We start from the raw sequence: 26090 nt of genomic DNA, 5'->3' as shown, positions 1-26090 counted from the left end.
GGATGTCTTTTACAAAGGAACCTGAGAGTTTAGGAGAAGAAACCTGACGGTCAGAACCGAGGTTTCCTCTTGAAGCCCCACTTTAGAAGGACTCTTCACAGGACCCTGGGCAGCCCCTTCAACCATCACTCCTAAGAAGAGGCAAACTTCTTTCTGCGCTGTCAATCTGACACCTCAGAACAGACCTAAACACTTCTAATTCTCACGAAGGCTCAGCGATCCTTTAAAAGGGACTCAAGAGCCTGGACAATTCAACTGGACGGTGAATTTCAAAGCAACGACGTGCCTCGTGTTCCGGAGTGCTGAGGTCTGGGGTGTGGAGGAAAGGCTGAGCCAGCACTGCCAACGGCAGGCCTCTGCTCTCTAAATACCAAGTGACCATTCCTGTGCTGGGGTGGACGTCACAGTGACGTCCTCCACAGGACGCTCCTGAAACAAGTCCAAGCAAGTGAATGGGGTGGCCCAGATTGTCACCCCCACTTACTCCTCACCCTAGAGCACATGCGGCAGCAGGGCCACTGAAGGGACAGGGAACTCCCTACAGGTTGGTGCTGTCACAACAGACTTCAGAGCCAGACGCAGAGTGGAGGGCTGCTGGCACAATTAGCCAAGGAAAAGAACACCCCCATATCTATTCTCACTGAACTTACCAAGCCCCAATTTCTGGAGCCTTTGGACACTTGACTTCAAAGCATAAAACCAAAAGGAGAGTTGCAAACATCTGGCTGAGGACAAGACCGCTCGGGCTGATGATCAGGCCCGATCACTGAGAGCAGACAGCTATCTTACAGGTTTCTGTTTTGATGTGTCAAGAGCTACAACCACACAAAGCTCTGTTGTCCTTCCCAGTCGTTTCCAGATTCCCATCATTCTCTCATATTGATTTCTCTAATTCAGAAGAAGGGAACAGGAACAGACTAGGAAAAAAGAAGCACCAAACTGCGAAGTGGAGGACAGACAAGCAGTCTATTGGAAGGCATTCCTATATCCAGCCTAAGAAAGCCACAGGACAAAGGTGTGTGCCCTGCAGGGGGCCCTCCTCCGTGGAGGCAGCGGTTACCTCTGCAGCCGCTGTACGAGCTGGGCCACCATGGTGTCCGAGATCCCGGGGCACGCCTCCTCTGCCAGGTAGATGGCGCCTCGCAGTTCTTCTATGGACTCCAGGTTACCTCCACATGCCTGGCTCTTCTCTTTCAACTTCAAACACAAACACGAACAGCATGACACACGTGAGCACAGGAACCACTGAGCATCTACTTTAGAAAGTAACACACATGTGGAGCGTCACCGCTCCACCCAGAGGAGTCCTGGCAGTGGCTTTGGCTCAGCCCCTGGGCCGCCTGTTCCTCTCAATGAACCGCTTTTTGGAATGCTGAGGACACTGTATGCAGACGGCAAGGGCACTGGACCTAAGCCACTACCTAGTGTCACCGGAGTGAACGGAGACAACCAGTGCTGTGTACCTCTGCAAAATCTGATCATGGCCCCTGTGCGCTTTGTGGTTTTTTTTGCCCATTACAACCTTCATCTTATACCAGAAGAGCAACTTCAAAATTACTCAGCACTAGTTTCCACACTACAGCTGCCATCTAATCTAAAGCTTATTAATCTTAATGGGTTGGTTCTTGGATGTTTACAGACTGCCCTTCTGGTACTATTTTGTCAAAATACTCTATTTCATGTGAGTAAGTGGCAGTCCTAAATTATGGGACTCTGCAATGTTCCCCTTGGTGCCTCTGCTCCCACAAGAAATCACAAGTGTCTTCAAGAACTTCCTTCATTTTAAGGTCGACTGAGGTTCTTTCTGGGATGCAACCAAAGCATGCCACGGGACAGATGCAGCTCCCAGCCTCTCCGCACAGGCTCCAGGTGGGAGCGGCGGTGGGAACAGACGCGGCCTCCGCTTCAGGAGGCCCTGCACTCAATTTCATCTTTAAGAAATAGTTTACAAAACAGCTTTGACTTTTCAATGCTCTCATTCGCAGCATTGGTCTCATTCTAAAAACAATGGCTTCTCCCTGCTAAGGAGACACACAGAAGAACTGGGAAGGCCAGGGACGGGTGGGGCGGGGGGGAGGGAGGCAGTCTTCAGCACTTCTGGGAGTGATTGTTCCTACGTTCCCTCTTATCACAGACTGTAACACAGCCAACCTAGAGACAGCCACCTGTGTCTGTGTAGGATTCCAATCATGGACGACTAAATACAACAGTATTTACAAGTCCTGAGTGAGTGACCTGAAAGCCACCAGTCTGTGTCCCTGCCATTTCCTCCAGCTTCGTTCGTCCATTGCCCATCCCACCCCATGATCCTACGAGAAAGTTCCTCTGCCCCAAAGCCACGGCTGGATGGGCTGCATCCACCTTCGACATGAGTAAGCCACCTGGGACACACTGCTTGACATCAGGATATGTCCTGCCTCGGTCTGTCCTTCAGATGCGGGGATAACGATCATTACATACCAAGTTTTATATAGAACAACACATTTTAAATGTGAGATTATCAAGTATTAATAATAAAAACATATAAGAAAAGCTGCCTGTGAGTTTGCCTTTAGATTAGCTGGGGGAAAAATGAAAACATTATGATTAACCCATTAATTCTGAATGATTTCAGAAAAGTTTCCTTATGTGCCCCCCCCAAAAAAGTAAATAGCTTCAGACACATGAGAAAATCTATGCCATCTGCCCTAACGGCCTGACTGAGCTAGTGGAGTGGCAATGGCAGGGTCACAGGAAAGGGAGCACCTAAAAACCCTGAGGGACCAACCTCCCAAACATACAGAGACACAATGGGGTCTTGTGGACATCCTAGGTAGAGCGAAGGCACCCAGAAAAACGGGCCAAGGCTGGAGCCAGAAAACGCACAGAAGGGGCCTCGACCTGTCCTGTGCCAAGTAGCCGTCAACCTGAAACCAGTGTGTTCAGGTGTCCCAACCCTGCACCTCAGGCCCCGGCCACAGCCGTCTAGCTGGGCTCTGCTCTCCCGGGTGGGAAGGCAGGGTCCTAAGGCGAGCTTGTGAAGGCAGATGCTGCGCTGGGAGAGGGCTGGGAAGAGGGAGCAGCACACAGGCTGGGCTGCAGCCCCCGCGGCCCTGCCAAGGGAAAGGCCCTGTGTGCCCGAGGTTCGGCCAAGTGGGGCGTGGGGCTGAGCCTGTGTGTGTGGCCCTCCTTCCCACCTCGAGTCTGAGGGGCTCCCGACACAGCTTCCCTGGACAATGCTAGGTCACCACACAAACAGAAGGCACTGACTGGCATAACTCATTCTGAATTATCTTAAAGGCCGCCTGACCCAGGAAGGGGGCACAAGGCACCAAAAAATGAGAGAAAAGGGGAGATTTCCAACTTTTCTTCAATCAGCTACTAACCAGATAAAGAATAATCTTCATTCTTACAAAACCTATTCTTAAAACATCTCAAAATGCAGTCTGCATATAGATTTCTACAGGAATGTGTGGGGGAGGGGGGTGTGGAGGTGGCTCCCCTGCGAAGAGACAGGGAAAGAGGGCACAAGATGCGGTGAGAGAACAAGGCACTGAAATGGGCCGCTCCCCTGGGGATGGGTGGCCCTGCTGGGTGAGCTGACTACTCTGGATACTGAGTAAGGATTCAGGTGAATATGGGGGCTCAGTGGGAAACATGAGGGCTCCAGGGAATTCATGTCCCCTTTAAAATAAAAATCTACTTTTTACATTGCCATAAATTTGTCTGAGGCCGGCTGTACCCAACAGATTTTGTAGAAAGCAGCACAGCTGAAGGTAAAAATCGCCCTGGCAATGTATGAACCTGGGCTGAGTCGCTGACGTCCCACCTGTACCCCAAGGCAGCAACGGGGAGGCCTCCCAGGAGGGGCTGCATTCCAGCCGGCCTCACGGGAGCACAAGGCACCGTCTCCTGCTGCCCGAACCCCCCAATCCTACTGGCAACACTGTCACAGAAGGAAGGAACATCCTGCTCGTCTCTTCTTACCCTCTCACCTTCCCCCAAAAGTCAACCGGGTATCTTACCTCTGCAAACAGAGGAGAAATAATTGTCGATAAACACTGAGAGAAAGGCCTCTTTGGGATGTCTTTCATCTTGGGGAAGGAAAAAAAATAATTAGAAATATTTAATATTCACATTTGCAGTAATTCAATAAACTTCAGATATGTGCTTTGCAAGCATAAAGTCTGCAATGTTCTCTGTTCACTACAAAATCTGAATAAGACGGTCTTACTGGTTGTTCTTCACTAGAAAACAAAATTCCATTAGTAGTGACATGCAAGACCCACGCGGGGGCAAAACTACGGTGTTTGGAGTCCACAGGGAAAGGAACTAAAGGACCAGGACATGGCATTCATGTGGCTGCAGGCGATGCTGAATGGCACTGCCGAGCTGTTCGTGTAGGAGGACTTTACTAATGAAACCCTGGAAATGGAAATCAGATCGAAGCTGGCTACTGCAAGTGGCTGCCGTACAACAGTGGTCTATTTTTCACTTTTGCAGCCTTTATCTGAACGCGTAATGACTCCCATCCGCTTATCAAAGCAGGGCTTGTAGGCTCACCAAGGGACAGCCACTGGTCCACACTGCCTGAGAGAAACTACACCACTGTGCTTTCAAAGATCCTAAAAATACAGCTTGTCATCAACTTAAAAACACGCATGAGGTCAACTAATCAAAATTAAATTTTATATACATTTGTTTTTAAGATCTTTAAATAAAACTTAATCCCAAAATTCTAGGATCTTTTATGAATAACCCTATATGCCAAACAGGAATCTTTTATGAATAACCCTATATGCCAAACAGGAGCTAGAAAGCCATTTCATGGGCGACACCTCACCCCACGCCCCACAACCAACGAATCCCACCCCTCGCATGTCCAAGTGCCAGGACATGCTGCCTCCACAGCGGGCCCACGGAGAGCAGAAATAAGCGCTGTAGGTCTGAGTAATCCGACGGAACAGAATCTCTTGCTCTGCTGATTCACTGACAGCAAAATTCCAAAACAGGCTGCCTTGGGGGACCACGTCGCCCATTAACAGCAGGCTTTGCAGAAAAATGACTGAAAAACGCTGCTGACTGGTAAGTGTTAGCCACTGTACTCCAAGCCAACATTACCTTATTTCTTTCTAAGTCCGATGGCTGAAGAGCTCCATTCTCAAGACTCTTTGGATCTTTCTCTCGGATCGTGAAGATCCAGTCCCCAGAGTCGCTGCCTCCAGATGCCTGGCCGTCCGTATCCGTTTCCCTTAACACAGAAACCCAGGAGAACACCGTGAGCGAACGTGCTGGCTCTGCAGGCCCAAGACCTCACGAAGGAGGCCACTGGCAGCCTCTCCCTCTCCATCTTCTCCAACCCCGACCGAGCGCTCAGCACTGCCCGCCTACCCAGGCACACCTCCTCTCTCTGCCTCACACCCACTCCCCACCTTCTCCACTGCTCACCAATCGCATCTGCCTCCAGGCCCTCCTGGGCTTTCAGAAGACGACCCTCACAGAGCAGACAGACCGTAACTCCTCACAACGCCAGCTGCGTCCACACCTGCCCTCCCACCTCCTCCAATGGAAACAGGGTCTCTTCTCCTACAGAACAACCCTCTACTCACTGACAGGCCCTCTCTCTAGGATTTTTCTCCCGTTAGGCTCCTTCCCACCAAACATTCAACATGTATTCCCTTTTGCTCACTCCACACAACCTCCCTTCTGGCACAGCCAGTCTCTCCGCCACATTTCTACAGTGTTACCTGTACTCACTGCCTCCATTTCTTACCTCTCACTCACTCTAAAACTCACCCCTGCCCCTGCGACGGCTCTGGCCGAGGCCACCAATCCTCTGCACATCATCAGACGAGGGAGTTTCTGGTCACTTCTTATCCTGCCTGAACCCTCAGCAACAAATGATCGTGCTGATCACCCCTTCGTCCTCTAGACTCTCCAAACTCCTGGGGCTGCACCCCTCCCAGTTTCCTCCGACCATGTTGGTCTCCGGTTCATCCTTAATGCTGCTGTTTCCTAGGATTTCATCCTAAGGCCTCAGGCCCGTCTCACTCTGAAGATTCGCTCTGAGTGACACCATTCGTTCTCACGGCGCCAGTGACCATTTCCAGAGTGGTGACTCTAGTCCATCTCCTCCGCCTACACATCTCTCCTGAACTCTAAAGCTTGATACCGCTGTAAACTGGACACATCCTGTCAGCAACGCAGGCACGTCCCACCCCACACGCAGCTTCCTGTACCCGGCCTCCCCAGACCAGCTTCTTCTCCATCAGCATGCCAATGGTACCAGCCCACTGAGGAAGCCGGGACTGTTTCAACCTCCTTCACCCAAATCCATGGCCGCATCGGGACCCCTTCACCTTTTCATCCCCACTGCTAACACCTCATTTCTCAGTGCCGCGGCCTCCACAAATTCCGAGTCAATGGTTCTCACTCTTGGCTTCACAATGGAATCATCTGAGGACCTTGAAAAAACACTTGGAGCTCATCCCCAAAGTTTCAGATTCACGCAGCCTGGTTTCCCTTCTTTCACGTCAGAGCCGCCCGTCGAGCTTTCCCTACCCCCTATGTACTGAAATGGCTCCTAGGCTTAACCCACCTCGTCAGCTAACAGAATTCCTCGGTGCTTAACTTGACACCAGTTTGTGGTACGAAACTTTCTGATACAGAGCTTTTACAATGCCAAGTATCCACCAGAACAAAACACAGAATTACAAAAACAAACATTTATATCATCTTTAAAATATATTTAAAGCAGTTTCATCTGATCAGTATTTTAAGAGCAGGAAGTATAACAAAGGAAAAAGAAACCAAGTTCAGTTCAGCTCACACAGTTTTATCACATAAGACTTTACTCAGAAAAACTCCACTGACAACAAAAGAGGCTAAGACTCCCAAATAATTCCATATTCTAACACAAGGAGCACCATCAACCTGGATTATCTTTGTTAAAAAGCAGGGGGGGAGGGGCCCAAAGCCCACTGCAAAGAAGAGAATAGAACACAGGCCAAACCTCGCACACTGTGTGGCTCAGGCACAGTGCAGGGCTCACGTACACCCCTCCCGGCTCACACACACTCGACAAGACTCAGGCGGAACAGACGTACGTGTCAGAGTCGTCAGAGCTGGAGTCTTCATGACTCTGTTCAGCCTTCCACCTCTTGTACCTGTCAATGAGCTCGGTCAAGTAGGATGTTTTCTTCGCATTGCGTATTATAAATTTGTGCTTCAGTAACTCCTTAGCAGTGGGCCTCTGGAAAACAAACCACCAAAGAAAACAGAAAAGGCATGAGATGAAGTCCCTACATTCTACTCGAGTCTACCCCAAAGGTCAGACTTCTGCCTCAAAATGTCAAACAACCACACTAATACATAAAGATCAAATTCTACTTCAAAGTTGTTTTCCTTTAAGACTTATTCAAAGAGTAGTCAGTCATTCAGCACCTGGGGTAGACTCTATGTATAGCATAGACACACCATTTAGTATCTAATGGGAACCATCCAATAAAAGCCAAGAGAACTTCCCACAGGAAAACTCATTTATATAGAAAATGCTCCAAAGAATTTCAGAGATCATTCAAAAGAGCTAGAATATACTTTCTAGTTTTTATGAAACATTTTATTACAAATGCTGGCAAGAGAGAAAATGTTCTTTGTTACCTTGTTAACTTTCTATATTAATGTCTGGCTCCAGCCCCCAAAATAAGAGAAATGTTAATTCAGATCCATCTCTAAGAAACTAGAAAGGATGTCAAGAGATACTCTTTCTTGGATGCTGAAAGAGTACCCGAGTTCTTAGTCATCCAGCCCTCCCAACTTAGAAATGCTGGTCTCCCAGGTCTGCTTCCTTCCTTGCCAACTTTATCCAGGCCTTGGGCTTAGCATGACCACAGCCAGAGAGTATGCTTTGACCTTGGCCGACTGTTTTGCCCTTGAGGTTGACAAACCCAATTACAGAGAACATGCCTCCCAAGGAAGCTGAATGAAGCCCCTATCGGAGCAGACAGCAGGAACACACAAATAATATGAGTTGGACTGAGTTCCCACTTATTCCAAATTACTAAAGCTTTATTAACAAGAGCCAGCCAGGCATACTTCTCAAATTCAAGCTTGTGAAAAACCTGGGCCACCTCTGGTATTTCTAGCTCCCTGTCCACGTGACTGTGAAACTCCAAGAACCTTAGAAGTGCTCATATTCTCAGCTTCTCATCCTTCTCCTCAGTGCATTTGGGGTCAGAATAGGGGTGGAGATGTGTACACTGGGTAAGTAAGCCAATACTAGAAATATATTTTTAATGGGAACACGTGCACGCGTATGGGTGTATCTTCTTCAGGGCAGGTGCCTTGTGACTAGGAACTAACATCATGATATGAAGTTCAGAGCATCGTGACCACGCAGGACAGCAGCCCCACACCACGGGGCCACACAGGATAGCAGCCCCACACCTCCTGATGCCTGATGTGCTCTGCATCTCCCACAGATTCTCTGACAATACTGCACTCCCTATTTAACTCCTCTCCCCAAACTGGCATTAAAAAACCATGGTGCTCTTGTAAAACTAATCACCCATTTTTTGATAAGAGTTCATAAAAGGCAGGATTTACTTTAGCCTTCAGCAAACCCTGCTAGGAAAATTCATACATAAAACAAGGACATATGTAGCTATACACACCACCAAAATACACGAATAACTTTCAAAGGATTGCCTTAATTCAGAGAGAAAATTAGGCTAAAGCTATGCAATCATTACTGCTACATACAAGGCTCTTCCAGAGTCAATTAAACATAAAAGAAAGGAGAAGGGTGGGGGCGTTTGCAAAGTGGGTGGTTCATTTATATTTTATTTGCCTTTTCTTTCCAAACACATGCCAAAAAGAAAATGAAAACATTTACTTTAAAGACATATTTAGCCATTATTTTTCTGGCCAGACTTTGGGATTACTAAAAACAGCTAATAGGTCACAGCCTGACCTCCCCACTATAAATATTAAAAAACTTATGATTCCACATGTACTGTAACATTAAGGAGAATAGTCTTCAAGCTCCATGAGGTATGAGACCGTAGAAAATCTGAAAGAAAAATAATTTTTAAAATAACAGTAAAAACATTATTTGCAATGCAGAGAAATCAATCTGCCTGTTTACAAAAAGAAGAGGGAAAAAAACGAGACTGTGAAGACAGCTGCCAATAGTGATTAAAGAAATCCCCGTAAGACCTGTCTAGACCAAGTCAGGCCACACATGAAGAGATGCCAGCCCATTCTGATCTCGTAAAACTTACAAAGCTTGGCTCCTTATTCAAACAGGCCTCAACAAACTCCTTGAGGGGTTTGCTGTAGTTTCCTTCCAGCGTCGGAGGGTTGTTCTTTGGAATGAGGAATAAAACTTTCATGGGGTGCAGCTCAGAATGGGGTGGCTCCCCTTTCGCAAGCTCTATGGCTGTTATGCCCAGGGACCAGATGTCTGCCTGCAACAAAAAAGCATCTTTAGAGACACACAAAGACTAATTCAAGTAAATAAGTTTCTTAAAAGAAATAATACATCTCAATGTACTTCTAAAGTGTTGAAAACATTATTTGTAACCGAAAATAAAAAAGGTAAGCTTTTGGTTTAATGTCAGAATGGGCAACACACGGGAGAAAATTTAATATACAAAACATTTTCTACCTCTGTACTGAAGATGGCTTTTATGATTATTATTTCTCTTCCACTTACTGTTGGAAGTAAAACACATTCAATGTTAACTGAAGACCCTGAGTCAGTCAACAGCGATAGGTAATCAGAGGTGAGCAGAGAGGGCAGATCTGGGTCGTGGAGGTGTGTTTACGAGCCAAGCAATGCTGAGAACTAATGCTCCGAGGTGGAAAATGGCCAGCCTGGTCTCAGAGACAGGTTTAAATGCTAGCTCCACAACCCAAGTCTTGTGACATTAGACAACATACCTAACCTGTGAGCCTCGTTTTCTCATCTGTAAAATGGGTGTAACAACAGGGTGGTTAGATCTACTTGGTGAGATTCACTGTTGGCAGGAATCAGGGGGCGCCATGTAGGGGGTCCAGCTGCCCGACCCCGTCCTGCACAGCGCAGCACACACTTGTGGCCTCGACTGGTCGGTCAGTCAGATGGATGAATGAACTCCCTGACCGTGCAATATAAATGGAAAGAGCAGGCAGGCAGTCCTAGAGGAACTAGTTAACAAGGCTTTCTCAGCAGCTGATACCAATCCCCAGCAAAGACAAAAGCTGAAAAAAAGGAAGCAGGACCACACGGGCCCGCAAGGAAACGGGCTGGCGGTGGAGGGCCAAGCCTTTACCGAACTCAGTCCATGACAGCTTTTCTGTTCTCGTCACTGTGCACGATCAACATGTCCTAACTCTAAGCAACTCAGTTCACAGCAGACACTCTCCCCCTGGAACCACTGGAGAGGACTCATTTGCCGCAATCCTAGCGAGCATGAGAAACAGTCACCATCGCCCCAGCAGTCGGGGGACTGAGGCCCCACACTCGATTTCCTTCTGTTCTCAGGGAGGCGGGAAGAACTGTGAGCAAGCCTTGTTCTCAGCTCTCCGTACTGAGGCCTACCGAGGAGATCCACTACACCAACCAGTGTTAGGAGTGATAGGTCTCTTTTCCTTCCATCTGCAACTGGGACTCCGCTCTATTTCACGTGGGGGTTAGTTTAAAATTCAGCAGGAAAGTGACTTGTTCTACAGTCCCCCCAGGAGGAGGAGAAAGATGGGTACCCAGGAGCCCGCCGTGGCAAGCACCTGTAACTGTGGCAGAGGCAGGAGGACGTGAGTGTGGGTACGGGCACGAAGAGGACCGACTGTGACTCCAGGGTGGCAGCGGTACTTCACCCAACATACAGGCTCCTTTCCAAAGTCTGTATGATTCACCCACATCTGTGTGCCTATTCCAGTCCTCTTGGACGTCATTAGAGCTGCGGCCGTTTGCCAAGCCTGCTGCTTGCCACCAGCCTGCCTCCTGGCCGTACACACCCAGGAGCTTCGTCCAGACGACCTCCACCGGATGTACCCCCACCCCCGTACGCAGCCCACTGCCACTGAAACCCACTCCTTAAGCACAAGGCGCAAGCTGACGATGCTATCCGCTGGCAGTCTGTCATGGGATATGCTGCACTCATGTCCCTTAGCAGTCTGAGGCTTTGCTATTGGGCTCCCGGCCAGACAGTAAGCGGCCAGCCAGCAAGACTCTGAGCACCCGGCACCTGCTTCCACCTACCCGGACAGACCAACTCAAGTTGGCCAAGAAAAGAGCCTGCCCTGAGCCGCCCATGATGCATCTCCGACGTCTTCTCCTGCTTACCTGCTTCCCCTGGGAGAGTCGCCCGCAGAGCCTTGTCAAGGCAAAACGTGCCAGCGCCCCAGGCATCACAGCCAAGAACCCAAGGGTCACCCCAGCGCTCGGGAACTTTTCTTTGGATTCTCCTAAATCAACCAGGTGCCAGTTATGTGGCCCTTGAGCTCTCGGCGCCCTGCGTCCCCCTCTAGCCCTCCTGCCCTGGCTTACTTCTCTCGTGGGAACTTCTGAAAGGGGTCCCAAGTGTCTTCCTGCCTGCAGGCGCCCTCTGTACACATCTAACCTCCTCGCGACTCATTGGGAAACCCTGACTGGCACTTAAATAAATGGCAAGCAATTTGGCATCATGTATCAAAAGGCATAAAAATATTCGAAGTTGTTAAAACCAATTAATTCCACTTCTAGGAATCCATCCTAAATAAATACATTTTAGATTCAGAAAATAGTATTATGTTGCCAAAAATATTCAATAGCAGCACTACTTATGCTACACCCCAGAAGAACGATTAAGTTGCTACAGCACATTAACTTACTGAAATACCACGTCCCCAACAAGGGTGCTGATAAAAAATCACAAATATAACTGCGTTTGCCTACGATGATGTCTGAGAAACATGGCACTAGATTTACAACATGTGTCTGCGTTTTAACATCAAAGTTCCGTGGGGGGAGGACAGTCATTTTCCAAAGCAATTAAAATTCTGGTATAAGAAGAGACCCATTTTACTACCATGAAAGACATGAAATTAGATATTAAGAGAAAACAAACAGTGGTTTTTAATATAAGCTCAAGTTAAAACTTAGGAGGGCCAAGTACTGTGCACTGCAGTCATTTCTTTGGACGCAGATTTATTCCTGTGTGGACAGTTCTAGGCAGCATGCACCTAAGTGGTCACACAGAGGTACTTGTTTCTTTTCCAGTGGGGGTGGGGGAGTGGAGTAGGGTGCTACTAATATACATTCTAAATCCTCACAATACCATGTTAAATATAAGTAAGCTGGCTACAAATCTGCAGACAGAATAGAATTTAAGTGATATAAAAAAATTACATATAGAAAATATTCTGGAAGGAATAACTAGTCAAAACAAAACATAGTTCAAAATGGACTTTATATAAACTATTTACTTAATTAGATGCAATATCTAGGAACACATTTATAAGCAGCATCCAGAGGTATAAAAATCATTTGCATTAAATAGCAATACATGGTGGATCCAAAAAGGCCCAGTCATTTACTACATGCTAAAAAAAGCCTGCTGTTAGTCTCCCGGCTGGAGGCTTTTCCCACTCACACCCTTCCGCCACCTCCAGGGCTCATTCCAGCGGGTTAATTCCTGATGCTGAATAGGCACCTGGGGAGGCCAGTGGGCTCAGGCATCAGGACTGGAAGGGCTGGTCTCCACTGCACTGATGGGCTAACCGTGCAGATTCTAGCAACCAATGGGCTAACACCACGCATTTTCACTCATTTGTAACAATTTTATGGTTTTCCATCAATACATCACCTATTTCCATTTTTCACCATGGTTAGATGGCAAATGGTTATTTCAGAAATGCCTGGACACCAAAATAATTCAGCACGTGCTTAGGGGTAAGTCTACAGATATTTTTCTTTTCATCTCATTGTTTTTTTCTATATTTTCCAGATTAAAGAGTATGTACTACTTTTGAGTCCAAAAACAGGAAGAATAATTTACAAGCAAATACTGACACTGTACTCTTAGTGTCTACAGGATATCATTTCACCTAACAAGTTAGTCACTTTCTCTGGCCCATCTCCTCCCACACTCTTGTACCATCTATTAATACAATCCGAATACAAATTTCCTTTCCCCCCTCCCCTACCCCTCCCCACCATTCCCTCCCCTTCACTTCCTTTCCCTTCCTTCCCCTTCCTTTTCCTCCCCTTCCACCTCCCCTCCTCACCCTTCCCTTCCCTTCCCATCCTGTCCAGTCCCTTCAAAGGGCTGAAAAGCCCTATGTCTGTGAGTCCTTGCCCAGCTCCTTGTGATATCCCTCACTCAGCACCCCTGCACTCCCCACATACTCATTAGAGTACCTGACACCCAGGACTGTAATTACTCACTGAAGATGTAAATTACTTAACACAGTACCGGTCACAACTATAGTGAAGACTGAATGAATGATAGAGAAAGGGACACGAAACAGGCAAAGTCCTTAGTCAAGTCTAATCCACTTGCTGACACCATCACAACAACCACAGAAAGAAAGGGGAAATCGATGTGAGTTCTGCAGCCCCAGACCTCGCTCTAGCACTGAACGCAGAGGCTTCTTTGTGAGAAAGCAGAGTCATCTCCTTGGCACCACCTCCAAACCTTGGGGGTTTCTTAAACCAAGCTACCCTAAATCACGATAATGATGATGACAGAGGTTCGTAAGGAATATGGTCAATCAGAACTTAGTTAGGTTAAGAACTGACATTGACATAAATGCCCTGTATGGGCAAACACATTCAAAACACCTTAGAAGCCCGGACAAATGACAAGGGTCAAAGATACTGGTTCAAGAGGTTATTGTGTTAAACAAGGTTCTAGACATCCACATAAAACTTATGTATATATTCCCCTTAGTTCAGTGAGATGAAGAAGCTAACAAGGCAGGTGCATTCCTTTCCTTTTCCAGCACGACCTTCCTTTGAGAATCAGTGTGTGCCCAAAGATGAAACTGATGGGAGCACACTCTGCTAACAACAGCAACAGAACCGTGCTGCCCCACAGCTGTCAAACGCTTTACCTGTAATGCAGACGCCAGTGCGGAAAATGTCCAGAACTGTATGCAAGGAAGAATGGAAGGCGGAATTGGAAAGAAGCTAAGTCACTGGAAGGATATTCCACAAAGCAACCTCAGAAACAGGCCTTTTGTCAGGCACTGCTCATAACGAGAGCTGCTAGCTCAGAGTCACAACTAATGCAGATGTGGAAGTGTGTGTGTCTCTGTGTGTGCACGTACACGCGTGACATTATCCCTAAGACTCCAGCCTCTGGAACCCTACTTCCAGTAAGCCTCAAAATTTAGACACAGACATTAGCTTTAGCTGCACTTTTCACACCTCCTGGTTCCACAAGCAAATTCCACATAAATGTATTTTCACACATGGTTTCCAATAAAGAGTCATTGGAAAACTGAAAAAATATTTTTAAATAAGTAAAACCAAAAAAATAGAGTCACTGGGTATGATCCAAGCTAAATCTTTCATTTAGCTTTTGACATAAGCCAGAGGAAAAGGTAATTAAAGATTTGAGGAAAATGTGAGTTTCTCGAGCTCCCAAACCAAGTGTGCGTTCTCTGTGACTTCGTGGTGGCATCGTTTAATCTACCTAAAAAGAAAACTGCAACACCTACTGATCAGATAAGAGTACGTTGACCTTGACAAAGACTCTAGGAAAAAGGGTGACAAAACTTTATGATGCAGTAAAATCTGTCTTCGGCAAACAGCCAGAAAGGCCCTGCACCAGGGAGAAAAATGGGGAGGGAAAAGGTCTGGGGAAGCGAAGACCATTCTTGAAGCAGCATGCCTTTGAGGTCATGGCCACCACTACAACTCAGCAGTGACACAGCCCGGTCTACCTCGCCCTAAAGAAACCAAATACCTGCAACTTCAGCACCATGTCAACACCGTACAATAGCCGATGGCTCACCATGTCAAGTTTACTGATTACTGCAAAGATTTCCATTTAAAGAGAAGAAACCACGTCTGATACGTACATGTATCTGAGTTAATATTTGTTGGCCTAGAAATCCTGGTTCAGAAAAGCCATTTCTCTGTGGACCACGTGGAGATTTTACTGGGTACAGGCTACCGAGGAAGCAGCATGTGGGAGATGGAAATTAAACCAGAGAGGCAGGGCCCCTAGGTTTCTGAGTCTATACTAAAAAGTTTAAGAAAGTTGAAGGGCAACAGGGAAAAAAGAACACAGGAAAAATTGGGAGAGTGTAGCATATGACAGGTAAAAGAAGTTGGAAAAAGGAATTATGATTTTGCCTCACGCTGATAAGGAGCCTCTGAGAATGAACGATCCTAATTGAGAACTAAAAACAGTAATAGGAAGAATCTGTAACAATCACTAACAGCATTATTCTTTCCAGATTCTGCTCTTATATGTTTGTGGGCTTTCCATTTCTCTTGTGGGATATTTAATCATTCAGAGTTCTGTCCAAGCTTCAACCACCACCTGTACAGACACTTCCTGACCCCTCTGTGGACCCACACCCCCCCCCCCACATGTCTCTACTGGATGCCTCTGCCTACATGTCTCAACAGGGCGACCTTGGCTGCCACCGTGATCCTCTGTCCCCTCCGCACCCACTTTCATACACACTCCTTCTCAGTGTTCCCCGCCACCACCAAGCACACACTGTTTAAGCTTAAAAACAATTTAAAAAAAAATTCATTAACTGTAGACAGGAAAATAAAGGGTAGTAAATGATACAGCAGGAGACAGAGAAGAATCTCCTGTTTTTAACCAAGGCCTGAGAGATACCTTTCTGACCTACTTCAAGGTAACAACCTTCACTTCAACTGGAAAAGCTCTAAGGGGAGAACTCTCCAGATCGTGAGGCATCAGCCCTTACCTTTGAGTCATAGGCTGACTGTTTAATGACTTCAGGGGCCATCCAGAAAGGGGTGCCCACAAAGGTATTCCTTTTTATCTGGGTATCTGTCAGTTGGCCTGCCACTCCAAAGTCAGCCAGCTTCACCTCTCCATGTTCAGAGAGCAGAACATTGGCAGCTGCAAAATAAAACCAAGATGCTACCTGATATCATTTGCTGTACTGTTCTGTCCATTATCATTTTGGGAACGTGTACATTCTCTCCTCAGCAATATCACATGCTCAACAAGAACAGACAGCAGGGTTTGCTTTTGGTTAGACACTCCCCAAAGCCAACCCACCCCCAGGCATGGTGAAGACGCTCCACACATTCGCACGGGACAACTTCCCTTGAAGAGAGAAGCACAGTTTAATAACTCTACTGCACGCTCCTACCTGCCTTAGGCATTTCAAAGGAATAAGAACAAGATGTTTTCTTACCTTTAATATCTCTGTGTATTTTCTTCTCCGAATGCAAATAATCAAGTCCTTTCAGTATTTCTCTTAATATAGTAGCAATCTGAGTTTCATCTAAAGGGCCAGGTTCTAACTAACAACAACAAAAAAGTATTAAAGTTACTTAAATGACTGTAAGAAGTTTGAGATGATAAAACAGTCAATACCCAGAGTTAAATGGACAAGAATAATTAAAATCTAAAAACTTCTTTACTCCAAAACAGACATTTTGTCCAGATAATTAAAACCTACTTACAGTGCCCTAAAACAACAACGATGAATAGGAGAAAATCACTTTGCCGAATGAAGCAAAACTGGCTAAGAATCAAAGTAAGCCAATGAGGGAGCCCGTGGTCAGCCCCACCATGCCTGCAAGCTGAGCTGTGAGAGGTTTTAGTCTGGAAACACACAGTACTTGCTTGGTAGGGCACGGAGTGTCCTGGCTCTGTTCTAACATGTGTAATGGTTATCAACACAAGTGGTCCAAAAGCGAAGGAGTGGAACCCACTGCTTTCTGAGGCTATCATTACACCAGAATTTTTTAAATCTAAATTTTAAAACTTGGGGGTGGAGAGCTGAAAGAACTCCATTCCTAATGATTTGGGATTCTTTGTTATATTTTACATATATATATATGTGTGTGTGTGTTACATAATAAAAATTCCTTATTATCCCAAATAAGGTAATAATTGCCTCTGAAAACTTTTATTCTGAGAAACTCAAAGGAATCAATACTGACTCCTTAATACTATAATTGTATAAAGATGTAAGGTAGAAATGTCAAGTACACATATCCCCATCTTTTATTAAAAGGAAAAACTTCAGGTCTAGAACTTAGTTCAAACTGGATTAAGTCCACCATCACTTGCAGAGCAGGGAATTCAACAACTAATAAGTACATAAATAACTTCAGCAAAACCCCTGAACGCTCCCTAACGAACTAATAATGGAACCATCTGAGAGAGGCACAGAATTGTAACAATTTAATTTTTCATCGGAATGATGAACCTTTGTATTACATTTTCAGTTTTGACAGTGGATGCCATCACAGCCCAACTTCACACACTTTAGTCAACAGGAAGGCACGATCCTGTGACTTCACTGAGTAAGTTTTAAAAAGATAGATGTGCTTTGAACCAAAGGGAATAAGAATTAAGCTGCTCTTTATAATGCAGCGTTCTGACTGACACTTGGACACGTTCTTAGAAGGGCAGTCCTGTGTGTGTGTGTGTGTGTGTGTGTGTGTGTGTGTGTGTGTGTCTCAGGGCCTTCGCTGGGAAGATGGCTGGGAAGATGGCGACAACAGTTGTTTATGGGGCCCAAGGCAGAGGCAACCAAGACACCCAGCCTTGCTTCATTGAGGCTTTGCTCGTGCCTGGCACTGCTTTCTGGTTCATTTAGCAAACTGTGCTGCCTCAGCTCACGGGCACAGCCTGAGCTACACAGAAATCTACAGTCTGGGGGAAAGGCAAGAGGTTCTTACTCTCCAAGTCGGGGGTGACGGGGCGCGGGGGGCTGCCTCTCCTAACTTGTTGGCCTCACTGGGACCCAGGGTGGCCTGGCAGCAGGACACACCCATGATGAAGTAGCTCCTCAGCTTCCCTGCCTTCACAACACAGGGGTAAGAGAATGTGCTGCTCACTGGAGTTTTACCATGTAGCATGTGCTCAGAGAAAGTCATATTGCTTGTGTCAACTAGCCTGCCAGAAAGTATCCCAAATTCTAATTAATATATACTATCCAAAATTACCTCAAACAAGAGGACATGCCGCACACTTTTTTCCACAGAACCTAATTTTTCCCAATAATCTGACCAAGTGTCTTATTTTTAAGAAACACATATCAAAATTACTGTTCCAAAGAGCATAATCTGGAAACCCTATCTACTTTTTCCACATCTGTTTTTAAGTGTTCATAGCAAGTAGAAATTTTAATACACAAAGTGAGGAAAAGGCATTTTTCTCTTAACCTGGGGGGATGAGAAAGGAGGGCAGAGACGCTGGCGTATTTGCTCCTATTCAAACACCAGAATGCAAAGCATTAATCCCGTTGTTCAAAATCATATCACAGAGCACACGTTCCATTTCCTCCTCCAGCAGGTTTTTACACAAGCAGATAACCAGTAACATTCGGCTAGACTTAGGCTTAACCACCTCCTCCTTCTATTATCAAGTCTCTGGAAAGAAAGAGCAGGGCAGCCTGGTGTCATTAGCCAAGGGGAGATGTTTAAAAAGCCCTGAGAAAAAACGAACTGAAGACTCTTCCGCTGGACCACGGCGAGCTGGCTCTGTGATTAATGTGAGTACGGTTATGCCCTTTGACGTTTAGCCTAAACGCCACCCACCAGTGATTTACGTGCCATGGGGGGAAGGGAAGAAAGAGAGGTTCTCTATTTACTCCAGGTGGAGGTGCGGGGGTTGTCCTTGGTGTCAAAATTCACTACAAAAGGTATTCAGTTGCTGTCTACACCAGAGATCCTCGGTAGTGGTTAAGACAAGGCTGAGCTCAGTTCTCGGAGTCATATATTAGCATTCTCCACCATCGCCATTTCTAAGCGGTATACACATGGTGGACTCTATCATTAAGTCAACTGGAATCTTCAAATAAGCTTTATAAATAGACTCCCAGGAAAAAAATTTAGGCTGCATCTCATCTCTGGGTGATTTCTAATTCCCTCTCCCAAGTCTGTCCTCTCCTTCTTCCTCTGCAATAGAGACTGTTAATCAGGCACATGGCCACCCAACAAGAGGCCACATATGCCAGGCTCTGCAGCAGCACCTCTGTCCATGTGACTAAGTTTTCAGCAATGGGATATGAGCAGAAGTGACACATGTCCCTTTCCTGGTCTTGGCCTTGAAACACTGGCGACCAGCGAGGGCAATAACTGAAGACCATGGGAAGCCATGGGTTACAGATGGCACAGCTACCCACCAGGGCAGGGCCCTGACAACTATGTGGACTAGAGCTCACGGACCCCACATGTAGGAGAGAAATAAGTGTCTGTTTTGTATAAGACACTGTTTGTAGCCAGTACAACAGCAGCTTGGCCTAAACCTTAACGAACAGGCCATCTCATTTTAAAAACACGTCGTAGATACATTTTTAAGTTTGTCAAACATCTCTACATGGTATCAAATTTTTATACGTGACAATTCTGTTTTTTAAAGTCTGTTATAAACATATAATAGACCCTCTCAAAATAATACTAATAGTTTTCAACATACAGAAAATAATTCTTCTCTTCCATTATTAAAGTGTATCCTCTTCTTTCAGAGTTGAGGACAGGCCAACAGAAGGGGGTAAGAGACGGAGAAAGATACAACAAAGTCAGAGGGAGGGGAAGGGCTGCTTGGGGTCAGGTAAGGCCACAGTTTGCACCTGGTCACAGGAGGTCCAAAGTCCTGCTCTATTTCGTAGCGAGGACACCTAACCTCTGAGTGTTTCTGTTTCCTCATCGATTAAAATGAGATGACTAGGGATATCCAAAAAAGGATGCCTGTTCTTGTCGCCAAGGCCATTGACATGTAAGGTGAATGGCGGTTTGCTGGGACTCTCATATTATGCGACTTCTTTTAAAGTGGAGGGTTGTATAGTTCTTCCAATTGCAATGTCTAAAATTTCACAAATTTCAATTCAAAGCTCTAAAGAAAGTTACCACTAAATAAATTAAATGACTGTGGCATTAAGACTGAATAAATTAAAGCATTTAGAGACTAGAATTACTGCTCTGCAGGTCTCAATGTTGGAAAAAAGAGTCGCCACAAACAACTTTGAATTTGACACAAATGAAATTCACTTAAGATAATAGGAAATCTAATTATACAAAATGAGATCATTTTCTACATTCCTGTACTAGTTCCCAAAAGAGTAAAAACAACAACGATAAAAAGTTCTTTGTGTAATGTGTGTATTTGTGGAAAAGAAGCATGTAAGTCATAAAATTTATCCAGCTGTTTTGTGGCTTTTCCTATATTAATACAGCTGTTTATACCACAATTTTTTTTGTCTTGAGATTTCCTTTGAACATCATTTTGACCAATTGCTCTTATAGTGTATAACGTAACATGATTTTTTTAAATTGGGTACATAAGCCTTTTAGAGATATAGTTTTAGAGGCTTACCTTTCCAAAAATCTACCAATTGCTACTATTACTGTGAGAAAAAAAATCTGTAAATCACGGGTTATTTCTTTCTTTAACGAATAAAAGCTATGTAGAATATAACCACTGAAAAACAGGCTTCTTTCAGCTCCCAGTGAGAGAGCAGTGGAAACTGCAGACCCATCATCCTGACAACTTTCTATCAGGCAGGACCCACCCTCTAACACGAAAATGATGGGTTAGGCCTGTCTTGGAAATCACTCACCCAAAAGCCCAGCTTCTACAAGATGGGTAGGGAAAGATGGCTGATTACATTAATTTCACCGCGTGGCCACAGTGGAGACAAGGTGTCAAGGGCTAAACAACTGTGTGAGTTCTTTTAAGAACTTATTTTGCATATACTGTGCTTCAAAGACACTTAAGCAACGCCTATGATTAACTGGTGATTTCTGAGCATCTCGTCAGAAGCCATAACATATAACTATGTTTTACCACGACAACCATGATGCGGGCTGACTCTGAGGTCGTTCTATACCTAGCTTCCACTATTTCATATGGCAGACAGGGGCACACACTAGTGACGCAGTAGGTCGAGGCCAGAAGGGAGTCCAGCCATGGGGGACAGTCCAGCTTCACTATAAACGCACTGCACAGCCTGACCACCGCTCTGAAGGGTGACACTGTACTGCAACCATCACACACTGCCTGTCTCTTACTCCTGAAGACAAATTTGAATTTTTAAAAATTCTAATTAATTATAAATTAAAATATTATCTGCATGTTTTGGAAGCTAAGTTACCTTCTGAAATATGAAACAATGATGCGGTATCAGCTCTACAAAAGTTAAAACTAGTTTTGGAAAACAAACTGTTGGTAGGTAAGATAATGCCAGGCAAAATCCTTTGTGGCTTTTATTAATGAATTCATTGGTTTCCCAAGCAACAACAAGACTGGTTTCAAAAGTAGTCCTACATTTTTCAGTAATATATGAGAAGCGAAAACATGTATTTTAAGAAATAGTTTGGTTCATTTTTCATGGAACTTAGAAGAGAGACACAGAAAAGGATGAGCACAGAATTATCTTCAAAGCCGGGGTTCACTGAGAACAGCTTCAATGTGTTCGGCGTCCAATGTGACACTTACTAGATCTAGCGCGGAGCCTCCACCGAGGTATTCCATTATTATCCACAACTTAGTATCCTACAAAAAAAACAAAAGAGGGGGAAATTATTTTAAAAACACGCAAAACCAGGAAAAAATTACAGTAACCTAAGAGTATTTTTCATTATTTTATAAACTGGAAAACCTTATAAATACATACATACAATTGACAAAGTCTGTCCAGGTGAGTCCCGTGAGGAAACCTACACATGTACAAGGAGCTTTCACGGTCTGGCCACGGCCCCTGCGTCACTCTTCTGGGCGGTGTGTTCCAGACCTACTGAACCACAATCTCTGAAGAGGGGACCCGGGTGGCAGGGTCCATTCTCAACAACCTGTCAGTGACACACCAGCACAGCAGGGTCTGAGAACCAGTCCCCAAAGCCAGTCAGGCCACCAGCAGCCACACAAGTCCCATCCTGGGTGTCAGCCAGGAGATGCCCAGAGCACACAGCTGCAGCCTGCAGTTCTGAGGTGCAGGGACTGACCCTCTGTCCCTGTGAGCAGAGGGAAGGGCGATGCTCCCAAGGGGATGGCCAGCTACCGAGAGTTTCGGAGAAACACAGCCGATTCCAGACACCCCAAGTCTACCGCTCTGTCTTCAGGGAGCTTTCCAGGGGAGGAGGCCCCTGCTTACCTAAGCACTGTGTGTGTCCTCTCCAAAGGTCTGAGGTACCTTTGGTGACTCTGTCTTTTCCCTTTGTCTCTCATGAAGCCACTCAACCCCATGACTTCCAGACTCCTCTTTTTAAACACAAATCCCAAAGTGCTACTCCCTTGAAAGGTAGTAAGCAACACATGTGTGGGGACAGAGCCCCAGAGAGCAGTTTCCAGGCTCTCGGCCTCGCGTGGAAAGGTGCTGGCTCGGGAGGTAGATGGCCATCAGCTGTGACTAGTTGGCCATCAGCTGTAACCGTTTGGCCATTAGCCACTGATATAACTGCCATGGCTGAGCTAGCAGGGGGGATTGCAGTTAGCAAGGGGTTGGTTGGCAGAGAAGCGGATGGCGGGTTGCAGATCGTGTGGCTCCTGCTTCCTGTGTCTCCAACCCAGCCGCCAGCGAGAATACAGTGGTGTGACTCCCCTCTCTATGGCTCCGTGGTTCCTTTTTGGCTTCACCCCATCCTGCGTTCTCATGCGAGGAGTGGGAGCTGAGACACCCGCATGACACATGGCGCCGTGAGCAGGGTACTGCATCAGCCAGAATGCCCAGAGGGATAATGGAGCCATTTATACGTGTGAAAGCTCAGCTTTGGGAGGCCCGTGAGGAGCTAGGAATGTGAGGTGCGGTCTGCCTGGGAGACTCGAGCCTCCAGCTGGCGCACCACCCTCTTGGCCATAGAAGGCGTCGCCTTCCTGTTGGTAATCCGCTGCTGCTGTAGGCTCAGAGGATTGTGGACATCTTGCACCGAGACCACCACCCACTCGGCCACCTGGCACGGCGAGCAGGATCCTGGCCAGGTAGGAATGATGTCTGACTCTGGGCAGAGGACATGTGGCCCCCACACAGTGTGTGGTGCCCGGTGGCCACCGGCACCCCCAAAGAGGGGTGGGAGGATATGGACGGCTCCCCGGCCAGCGTGGAGAGGGCCCTGCAGGTTTTGGCTGAGCAGTTGCCAGAGGAGGTGAAGGCTACAGCCGGCCGCGTGGGCTGGATGTCCCTCACCACGTTGCATCGTAGCACGCAGGATGGGCTTAATGAAACAGCTCAGGAGCAGGACCAGAAACCCCGCATGACACCCCACGTGACAACATATATGCACCATTCTCTGAGACGGTGCGCCCGCGTGGTGGTCAGGATCCATGGTGTGGAGACAAGTCCCAGAGAGCAGTTTCCAGGCTCTCAGCCTCACGTGGAGGGGTGCTGGCTCGAGTAGTGGATGGTCATCCGCTGTGCTGTGGCTACGCTAGGGGGTTGGTTGGTTGGCAGAGAAGCAGACAGCAGATTGCAGCTCCTGCTTCCTGTGTCTCCAACCCAGCCACCAGTGAGACTATAGTGGTATGACTCCCCTATCCATGGCTCCGTGGGTGTTCCTTTTTGGCCTCACCATATCCTGCATTCTTCTGCGGGGAACAGGACCAGCATCCCCATGTGACACATGGGCTCAGCAATCAGCCAGACTAGGGTTTGGGTCCTGACACCTCCTTACAACCCAGGGAGGTTATTTCCTCTCTAAGCTTCTGACTGAGTGCTTCCCCAAGGATCAGAACAAGAGCTGCTGAAATGCGAATAACCCATCACAGCACAGGAGGGTGGCCTTGCTACCTGGGTGCTATGTCCGTGGGTGTACTTACATCAGCATACTTCATTGCTAATGCAATCCTTTATGGTGGCTTTCGTATGCATCGAGAGAGAATAGGAAAACAAACAAAACCTTTGCAAGTCTCTTCAGAACATCCCCAGGAAGCCCCCTCTGCCAGGCGCCCATCCACACTCCATGGTTCTGGCAACATGACTGACTGAGCCAGCTCTCCTAGCAAGTGTTAGTTTCTCAGGCCTTTGCACCTCAGCAAGTCCCTCCATCAGGAAAACCCTCACTTGCCCCATGCACAGTGCAAACTTGCTTTAGCACCCATGGATCTGATTTTCATTTTAGACTTACTTGTCTGCCCCCCACCAACAGCAAACTAAGTGTCATGGGACAGTCAGTGCCCAGCATGTGTAAGCTCAGGAAAGGTGAGTTACGGTGCCCTGCCGTCAGGGAAGGTAAAGTACACTGTGCACTCACTTCCGGGAGGCGCTGCTGCATGCACTGCATTTGTAAAATAAATTCTGTTTAAAATTTAAAATATATCCTGATATCTGAAGTCAATTCAGTAATATTCTATATAAACAGTCCAAGTATGGCTATACATAGAACACTTTCTCAAGCTTTCAAATGCCTAACATGATGAAGACAATTTCAGTTTAGATTAGAAAAGGCACAGAAGCCTTCAGTCATGGGTTTGGGGTTCACCTTTCAGATACAAAGATTTTACTCACTTATTAACCACCCAGTCAGAGGCACCTGCCTTGAACAGGCTCAATCACCTCCTGGTTCTGATTTAAAGAGAACTTCCTATAAGAAAGAGCATTCTCCAACTTTCCTTTCATTTCACAAATACGCCCAGTGGTAGGTTTCTCTAACATTTGCTCCTGGAGGATGTTTGTGTTGCTCCTTCCAGACATTCCGAAAGCATTTTGTCCGATAGAAAATGCTGTTCCAGAAAACAACAGATACCATTTTCGATGACACGGGAAATTTAAACTGTTTTTCTATAAGGGAACTTGGAACTTCAGATTTCTACTCCCACTGCCTTTTTTATGGCACTGTTAGACCCAGCTCTCATCCCTTTTTATTATTTTATGGGCAGTAAGGGCAAGTTTGCTAAGAGCAAGATAAGCTCTCAGCAGGTAGGTCACCTCCCTCACCTCACTCCCATGGGCAGGGAGCTGTGCAACAGGACACCCTGGGAAACAATCTTTGCTGACTCCGGAGATTCGAGTGTCATCACACTGCTTCCTGGAACAGCCAGACTCAGTGACCACACCTCACCTGCCATGCCAAAGCTCCACACTCCCAAATCCCTACTGGGCCAACTACCAAGGAAACAAAATAACCCTTTTAAAGTAATACATTTTCGTTTCAGGGAGCCACAGAGGGGATGTCCTAATACATCAGGGGGCATTAAAGCAACAGCAGAATAACTGGCAAACCAGCTGAAAGGATAAAGCCCGTCACTGTGAAGACTTCATCTTCCTGGAGAGGAAGATGGAGTAAAAAGACCAGCCAGCTTCTATTTCCATCCTGATTCCTCAGGCCAGACATGCTGAGATATGAACGCTACGCAAACGTGAGGTCCACCAGACTTGAGGGCACTTAGGAATCCTAACAGCGTGAGGTCCTTTGTTCGGGCCACTGCCTTTTTATGTTGGCTAGGTCCTGTGACTAATGTGTTTTTGTCCCCGATTCCACCAGTACCACTAATGCACTAATCAGAAGGGAATGGAAATTGCAGCACGGAAAGTTCCTCTGGCCACCACCTCTTGGCTGAACTTCCTTTCCAACCTCGCTGGGTGTGTCGCTCGCTCACTCTGGCCACGGAGACTCAGCCTCTCGAGATGTGGGGCTCCTATGCTCTCTGCAGCCCGTCTGCACTTGCTCTGGGCTGAGGTCCCCTGGACAGCCTCTGCTCGGGGCCGGCGCTGGAAAGCAGCACCACACGGGGCGAGCCCCTGCCGTTTCCACAAGGAGCTTGCCTTCTAGAGCTACAGTCAGACATCCAACAACTGTCTGATGAGCTGCAACTATTACAGGTGGGTGATATGAGAGTATAGCAGGAACCTGCCAGATCTCAGTCAAAACCCAGTGCTTTTTAAGAAGAATCCAAATGCTGAGTTGGCACTGGGGTGAGGGGAGAAGTGGAGGGAGGGAACAAGCTGGCTCAAGTGCAGCTTGGCAACCAGCACGGCACAAGTGA

General features: G+C 46.6%; 1 protein-coding gene across 3 annotated transcripts in view; it reads right to left on the bottom strand.

Annotated features, from left to right (window-relative positions):
• The window catches only part of STK24 (serine/threonine kinase 24), a gene marked incomplete at its 5' end in the record, with an annotated part of 106667 nt that overhangs the window by 6274 nt on the left and 74303 nt on the right, over positions 1–26090 (bottom strand). For all 3 annotated transcript variants that reach the window (XM_081047182.1, XM_081047183.1, XM_081047184.1), the window contains 8 exons: positions 1061–1197; positions 4005–4073; positions 5101–5230; positions 7086–7231; positions 9261–9446; positions 15895–16052; positions 16354–16462; positions 21612–21668. In XM_081047182.1, the coding sequence (XP_080903308.1) occupies positions 1061–1197; positions 4005–4073; positions 5101–5230; positions 7086–7231; positions 9261–9446; positions 15895–16052; positions 16354–16462; positions 21612–21668 (992 nt within the window). The remainder of the gene's footprint in view (positions 1–1060; positions 1198–4004; positions 4074–5100; positions 5231–7085; positions 7232–9260; positions 9447–15894; positions 16053–16353; positions 16463–21611; positions 21669–26090) is intronic.

This window comes from Rhinolophus hipposideros (genome assembly GCF_964194185.1).
Source record: "Rhinolophus hipposideros genome assembly, chromosome: 4".
In the NCBI taxonomy this organism is placed as follows: Eukaryota; Metazoa; Chordata; class Mammalia; order Chiroptera; family Rhinolophidae; genus Rhinolophus; species Rhinolophus hipposideros.
Note: the sequence above shows the minus strand (reverse complement) of the source record. Positions and strands in the feature narration are given on the sequence as shown.